We start from the raw sequence: 8,105 nt of genomic DNA, 5'->3' as shown, positions 1-8,105 counted from the left end.
ATATATATATATATATGTATATATATATATATATATATGTATATATATGTATATATATGTATATATATGTATATATATATATGCATATATATGTATATATATTCGCACATATACACACACTCACACGCTATTGTAGAATATACTTGCTCAAGGTTTCATGCAATGGCACTGAACCAAGAGCATGTGGTTAGGCAGAACACGTCTTATTACACAGCTACAACTACGCCTTAAATTTGTTTTTATTGTGAATCAGGTTGTAGTATTAATGATGGAGATTGCTTTCTCTTCTTCTTTTGCCTTTGCAGTAGGCAGAAAGTCCTTAGTTGGGTGATAGCGTCATACAAATCTTCGGCTCTCTACCAATGTTGTGGGGAGAGTCATTGACACCCCTGGGGATTGGAAGAATAGACTAGCCGAACTCTTATTGATGGCAATCCGTCGGTTGCGACGACGAGGGTTCCATTTGATCCAACCAATGAAACAGCCTGCTCGTGAAATTAGCGTGCAAGTGCTGAGCACTCCACAAACACGTCTGCCCTTAATATAGTTCTCAGGAAGATTCAGCGTGACACAGAGTGTGACAAGGCTGGCCCTTTGAATTACAGGGTACAACAGAAACAGGAAGAGAGAGTGAGAGAATGTTGTGGTGAAAGAGTACAGCATGGTTCGCCCCCCACTGCCGGAGCCTCGTGGAGATTTAGGTGTTTTCGCTCAATAAACATTCACAACATCCCGGTCTGGGAATCGAAATCGCGATCCTACGACCGCGAGTCCGCTGCCCTAACCATTGGGCGATTGCGCCTCCACCAAACTCTTATAAAGAGTAGCGTTTTGGTTGAGGCAACAGGTCGGTAAGAGTCGGTGTGTTTGTTCCGCTTTGAACTCGCACCGAATCCGTAAGTTACCATAAATGATAGTTGTTCGAATTACTGCGTGTTGGTCCCTCCTACCCACAATATATCGGATGCAGCTGTGCAGTGTTAACAGCTAGAGGAGATGACTTCTTGGGGTTAAAAAATCGTACTAAAGTCCGTTCTAGCGAAAGACAAGAGTACTAACAAGAGTGCTGAGTACAATGAAAAACGAATGTGTTGTGTGCAACGAATAATATTACCTATGAGTCGGGCAGCAATTACGATGCCAGGGATATAAAAACCACCGCATACAAAAAGGGTTCCATCCAACGAATGAATCAGTTGGAAAATAGTTTCGAGTCTCTCCTGATCTGTCTTTGTCAAGTGCCCCATTCCTATACTTAGCCAGTTCTTCCTGCTTACCGTGCGCCCTTCTGATATATGAGGCACCTCTTCAGTGCTATAGCTAAAGTGTGTGATACCCGGAGCAGCCCTTCAATTTGCCGTCCCCAGGATCCCACAAAATATATACATTGCACAGTGACTATATCGACTGTTGCATTTAACGGTGCGTAATGTCCATCTCCCGACATTAAAACCATTATTACAGCTTATCCCCATAAAAGTGTCGCGTGGGACGGACCTCCCCCTCCGCCTCGTTCTAGCTACTTTAGTACTCTTCTTCAATGTCGGCCAATACAGGCGTTACCATTAATCAGATGTTTATTTCTGACATCACGTCTGTCGCCCTCACCTTCACACCGCATCGGCAACGATATGAAGATTTTAGGATTAATTCCTCACTTTTGAGAAAGTTTCTTGCCTCGATGTGTGTAAAGAATCTGACATGGACCGTACTGCATTTTCTGCCACGAGTGCTAAAAGTACTTTTACTCTGAACAAATTTCAGGCACCTTTCTACATAGACTTAAATTGGTTTTTCCACTCATCTTCTTTTTTTGCCTCGTGCAACTATAGGTTACCACGCGTCTGCTTTGTTCTGTAGGCTCTGCTTTGGTTACCATTTTCTTCAACTGTGACAACCATTACATTTTTAAATTAATCTTTTCTGATATCTTCACTGCAGTGAAAAATGACTCAGTTTTTGCGCTTACATGACCTATTGGTTTGTATGCTAACGGATTGACCTGCTACAACAGTCATAATGGCGATGAGGATATCATTGTTTGATGGGTGCAAAAATGGATCTTACAGTGACGAGATAATGGTGGTGGTGGTGGTGATGGTGGCTTCTTTGTTTCGTGAGAAATTGTCTGCTTGCAACAGGTGTGGCGATTCCTTGACGTCAGTTTTCCTTGCAACTCAGGAAGCTCGCCGTGTCTTTGTTTAAATGTTGTCGTCGTGGTTATCACAGTTTCTGCCTTCTCCTTCAGTTTTTACATCCGGTTTAAAATAAATCTTCTTCATTTCGAATAGTTACAAAAAAATGTAACTAAAATGATTCTTCATTAGTTACTTTCAGTTTTATAATGAATATTTTCTGTTTGAAATATCTATGGAATAATTAACCTAAAACGAATCTTCATTATTTTATGTTCTATTTTTTATATTTTTACAGATAACCAAATATGGCTGCCGTACAGACGACACTAACAGCAACTAGTTCTCTTATTCTTTCAATCATTCTTATTAGCACACTGACATCACTAAACATCGATGCGAAGGAACGCGGAAATAATTGTGAAATTAAAATTCCTCCCAATGTCAGTGAGATTTTATCTCGTTTAGTAAAATTGGAAAAAAAAGTTTTCAATTTTGAAGTCCATTTATCAAACAAGTCACTTGATGACCTTCTTAATCCTGTACCATTAGATTATTTCGCGAACGCGAGACAATTTACCTGGATTCCAGATGAACCAGACGGTTTAATAGCGTATAAAAATTTCTATTATGATTTTTCAATCTACTCTTTGAATTTGTTAGATGTCTACATTGCTAATCCAAGAATTGATATCGATATAAATTGCACAAAACAAAATATTCACAGACACGATATAATATATTTGATTTCCCAGGAATTGAAGAAACTCGTATTTATTGATAAATTGCAAATGGGAAAATCTGGATACATGTGTTTTTTTATAAATTTGTCTCAAGACATCAAGAAAAACAATCCTTTCGCATTTGAAGCTTACAGAAGAATTGGTATAAATCGGGATGTACTGAAGAAACATTGCTGCGAGCTCCATAAAAATGAAAGCCATGTTTATCACCCAAAATCCATTTGTTCTGGAAATAATATTAACGTCAGTATGTTTGTCAATTTTGAAAATTTCGTCGGAGCAGTTTTATGCGCATATTTTCCATTGTTTATTAATTTTGTATCAAAAGCTAAATTACCTTCATTTTCCCGTCAAAACACATCGCCATTCAAATTAGAATGGATCAACGAAAACCATAATACTTACAATTTCCCTCATTTTCTGTCTTGGTTATTTTGCTTTCACCATTCCACTTTCTTTGCCTCAAGACTAAGAAGATTCTTTTTTATTCTATTTTCTCTTTCAGTAATTTTCCTGGATCTTTTGATGCATTACTTCTTTTTATATGAAACAATAGAAATACTATTCCAAGATAGTATACCATTGGGTTATCGTGGCTTAATATTAGGAATCCCGCAAAGTTATGAGAATACAGATGGCTTCTTCGGGGGTCCCTTTTTGTGTTTCATGGGCTACATATTTTTCAACTTTATCCTCTTTGTTCTTCCCAGTCGTTTAAGTGAGACTATCGCTTATAATACATTACATCAAAGATCCACTTGCACATTTCTCATTCAAAATATGAGTTTATTAGAGAAGTATGGCAGTTTAAATGTTGCTACACTACAGGATTATGATCTACTCTATGCAATAATGAAAGCTAATATTTCTACTGCTTTAAACCCAAGTTTCTGGTATTTGATAATTTATACTTGGTTTAACCGTATAAAGAAAATTTGGTTATATTACTACGAAAGAAATATTTTCTGGCAATTCATTACACTTTGTCCCTTTGTTTCCATTACAATTTTATTCGCTGTATTTTCTGTCTGTGAATTATTTCTGTGCCTCTTGTATTACGGAATCCCATTTATTTATTTGATTCCGACTTTGCCATTAAGTTATTCTAGAGTTAATATTTTCCCTCTCTATGTGAATCCAAATTATATTTCTAAGATTGTTGCTGTAGTTCTAACTTTTCTCTCCTTACCGTTTTGTATATTATGGGCTCTTTATTCAATGTACATTTTTGTTATAACTTTGAAAGTTCTATGCACCTATATATTTACAATAGCTATCGCAGTATTGGCTAAACCTGATAGTGTCGGTGACGTATGGTTTGTTGCCATGTTTTTCGTGTATGGCGTTGCAATTGTGAAGACTATTATAACGCAGTATAAGTCAGTAATAGTCAATTCTGTAAAGCTCACTAAAATTTTTCTTCCAAATTTAGTTCAGACAAAATATGAAGAAGATTTCATAAATGCCAATTTGTTTAAGACAATTGTTAACCATCATTTTCCATTGAGATTCGAGATTGGTAAGTCCATTATGAAACTGTTTCTAATCGTATCTTTTTTCTTTGCTTGCAACAATATAATAAGTCGAAAGGACTTAGACTTATCAACGTTCACAAAGATTTCTTTGATACTGATGACGTCTTTGATGCCCAATCTTTTGTCGATAATGAATACTAGAGTTGCTTTCGATACAATCCTGTCAGATAAAATCATTGAAACAATCAAAGCATATAAAAAAGCGAATGAATCTCATCTCTGTTAATCAACAAAATGATATTAAAAAATATATTATTCGTCGCTTTATATGTTTTCTGCAAGTACACCCTGCATATTGTGTCATAGGGTATACATTCACAGGCGCGCCACAGGTAGCCTATGTATGCGTATACACATATATATATTCATATACATATTTACATGCATGCGATCACATACATACACAGGGTACGATGGGTAAATTGTCGCCATTTAATCATTTTAATTTCGCACATGCGCATTGTTGTTAGGGGATTTTGTCGACTACACAATACAGTAGGGTCATTTCGGCACCATGACGCAATTCACTCTGTCAGAAATTTAGAAACGACATGCTGTACTGCTTGGCATTCGCGCCGGAAGCTCCAATACAAAGATTCCAGAGTGTTTGGATGTCAATCTGAGGACAGTGCAGAGGATTCGGAAAGAGTTGGAGGAGTCTAATGGTGATTACGAAGGTACGGCAGCTCGGAAACTACACTCTGATTAGTCTGATAAGAAAAAAACTCCTGAATTTGTTGTTGAGATCCAGGCCATGATTGACAACTATCCCTCCAAGTTAATCAGGCCCATTGCCAGGGACATGGGAGTTTCTGTGCAAAAGGTACCTTCATCAGAGGGAAAATAATAGAAACATCCAATGTTAATCTTGACCAAAAAATGTGATAAAGGAGTTAGAACCAGAGTTATAAACGCCTAGCGGTATTTGTAGATGATGGAATCAAACATTGAATGACGAGGGAAAAGATCAGAAAAGAATGTTATCGCAGAGCTGAATCCAAGAAACAGGATCGAAGCGATCAATACTTTAGCCATACCGGTTGTGACTTGCAATTTCAATATTAATAACTGGTCAGTTACTGAAATCTGTAATCTTAATAGAAAAATACGTAAATTGTTGACAATGAATAGAATGCTCCACCCTAAGGAAAATATAGAACGAATTTACCTGCCAAGAAAAGAGGGTGGCCATGGAGTTTTACAACTGGAATTGATAATGAAGACTGCCACAGTTGGCCTAAACACCTACCTGAAAAACTCTGATGACTGGATGCTAAAGCTTGTCTTAAAGCATGGAAACAAAAGAATAAAAGCCTCACACTCAGTAACAAAATAGGCAAAGAAATATCTAAGTGAATTCCAAATACAACAACTCCCAGATTTAGACGTACTGGAAACAAGCACAGAAAAATCTAAGCGCACGAAAAGCCGTGCTTTCTTAGATATTCTTACTGGATAAATAGCACGAAAAACCTGTCAATGTCAAATACCCAAAGACAGTGAATAATGCCGATGTTGATAAAACCCTTACCCATCAATAGCTAGTGTCTTCTGGCTTAAAATCAGAGACAGAAGGGTTTATCATAGCAGCCTAAGATCAATGCCTACCTACAAGGAACTACCAGGCCAACATATTAAAGAACGGCAGTTGCCCAACATGTCGTGTATGTTAACAACAAAATGAAACCATCGATCATGTCTCTACCTGTAGTCTTCTTGCGCTTACAGAGTATCTCAGTAGGCATGATAGAGCAGCAAAGTGTATTCACTGGGTAATTTGTAAAGATTGGACCTGTCACATGATAAAAACTGGTGGGAACACAAACCACCTCCACTGCTTCAAAATAACCACATTTCGCTCCTTTGGAACTTCACCGTTCAAACTGACAGAGAGATATATGCGAATAGGCCAGACATTATATTGGAGGATTTCAGACAAAAATCATGCCCCCTCATTGATATGACATTCTCAATCGACATAAATGTATGTGTTAAGATTTACCAAAAACTAGGCAAGTATAATGATCTTGAAATAGAAATTGGCAAAACGTGGAACCTCAAGACTAAAACAATACCTTTGTGATCGGTGCCTAGGAATAACAGCAAAAGGGGCTGATTGCTACCCATCTTAGATAGTAGGAAATCCAAAAGTGGAAGAAATTATGAAAATAGTGCTCATAGGAACTATTCATATGCTACGTAAAATATTGTCTATGTAATTCCCCAAAACATTTAAAACTGTAAACAGTGTCAAAATACTTTTAAATGTACATAACAGTAAACACCTTTTACTATCACCTTAACATCAGAATGTCATCTTATAATCAAATTTCTTTTAAAATAAACTTCTAATTTACTTATATTTTGACAGACATTCTCTAGAACACTCAGTAACGCCTTGATATACGAGTTAATTTGTTCCCGGAGGCCATTCTCGTAAAACGAAAACTTGTAAAACAGAGCAATAATTTCCCATTAGTAGTAATGTTATAGATCGTAATTCGTTCCCAGAACAAAATATTTTATTTCTAAAATTTATAATACTCCTAAATAAATGGCAATAAAACAACAGTAAAATGTAAAGAATATTTTATGTAAAGTAAAAAGAATGTAAAGATCATTTATAATTAAAAAAATATCATTATTATAATCGTTTTCTGATTTGCTTTCACTCGCACTAGACTCGAGCGCACCATCTCACTTGTAGACGCAATCGCCGATTCATAGGCACTCGTAGACGGACTTACTCTTTACTCTTTACTCTCTTTTACTTGTTTCAGTCATTTAACTGCGGCCATGCTGGAGCACCGCCTCTAGTCGAGCGCAAATCGACCCCAGGACTTATTCTTTGTAAGCCTAGTACTTATTCTATCGGTCTCTTTGCCGAACCGCTAGGCTGCGGGGATGCAAACATACCAGCATCGGTTGTCAAGCGATGTTGGGGGGACAAACACAGACACACAAACATATACACACACACACATACATATATATATATACATATATACGACAGGCTTCTTTCAGTTTCCGTCTATCAAATCCACTCACAAAGCTTTGGTTGGCCCGAGGCTATAGTAGAAGACATTTGCCCAAGATGCTATGCAGTGGGAATGAACCCGGAACCATGTGGTTGGTAAGCAAGCTACTTACCACACAGCCACTAGATTTCTTTTTAAAAACAAGTCGAGAGTTGTTTGTTTTGAAGATGCTTTCTTTCGCTGCCTATAAATTTCTGGGTAACACGAAGAAGCATTTGTTATGGTAGTAGAAACTTTTGCAATTCGTTCAAAATTTGGATCTTGGGCTTGGAATATAAAAAATAGGAAATTCGGGGTCTCGTAAAGCGGGTCCTTGTAAAGGGAGGCATTACTTCACTCAGTGCAAAATCAAAAATATGGCACGTTGGCCATAATACCAACTTGAACTTCTAACTTGAGGCCTCTGAGTGAGACTTGGAGTCAACTTGTACAAACATATAATAATAATAATAATAATAATAATAATAATAATAATAATAATAATAATAATAATTAATTCGTTTTATTGGCCACAAGGGCTAATATCAATTAAAGACATATAAGGACAAAGACAGGACGAAGGTTACAAAAGGTTTTGTCCGAAAAGGTAGGAAAGTTCGTCTACACAGAGGAAGAAAACGAAGAAAGATATAAATAAATAGATAAATAAATAAG

The 8,105-nt window shown here is 36.9% G+C and overlaps 1 protein-coding gene across 4 annotated transcripts; it reads left to right on the top strand.

Annotated features, from left to right (window-relative positions):
- The first annotated feature begins 2,439 nt into the window (after nt 1-2,439).
- On the top strand, nt 2,440-7,063 carry LOC106877662 (uncharacterized). 4 transcript variants are annotated; one of them, XR_008265750.1, is made up of 3 exons: nt 2,440-3,121; nt 4,311-4,397; nt 6,785-6,794. XR_008265750.1 is itself a non-coding variant. In XM_052973761.1 (3 exons), the coding sequence occupies exons 1-3, from the start codon at nt 2,444-2,446 to the stop codon at nt 6,793-6,795; spliced, it is 780 nt and encodes a 259-aa protein (XP_052829721.1). In that variant the 5' UTR covers nt 2,440-2,443; the 3' UTR covers nt 6,796-7,063. The 4 variants fall into 4 exon arrangements, 3 of the variants coding, with proteins under 3 accessions (XP_052829721.1, XP_052829725.1, XP_052829714.1); XM_052973761.1 differs by having other exon boundaries at nt 2,440-3,125; nt 6,785-7,063; XM_052973765.1 differs by lacking the exon at nt 4,311-4,397 and having other exon boundaries at nt 2,440-3,125; nt 6,785-7,063.
- The last annotated feature ends 1,042 nt before the right edge of the window (nt 7,064-8,105 follow it).

The sequence above is a fragment of the Octopus bimaculoides genome, chromosome 1 (genome assembly GCF_001194135.2).
Source record: "Octopus bimaculoides isolate UCB-OBI-ISO-001 chromosome 1, ASM119413v2, whole genome shotgun sequence".
In the NCBI taxonomy this organism is placed as follows: domain Eukaryota; kingdom Metazoa; phylum Mollusca; class Cephalopoda; order Octopoda; family Octopodidae; genus Octopus; species Octopus bimaculoides.
Note: the sequence above shows the minus strand (reverse complement) of the source record. Positions and strands in the feature narration are given on the sequence as shown.

Bases quoted from the DNA above. Each gene is read 5' to 3' on its own strand.
- LOC106877662 (XM_052973754.1), top strand. From the start codon at position 2,444: ATGGCTGCCGTACAGACGACACTAACAGCAACTAGTTCTCTTATTCTT.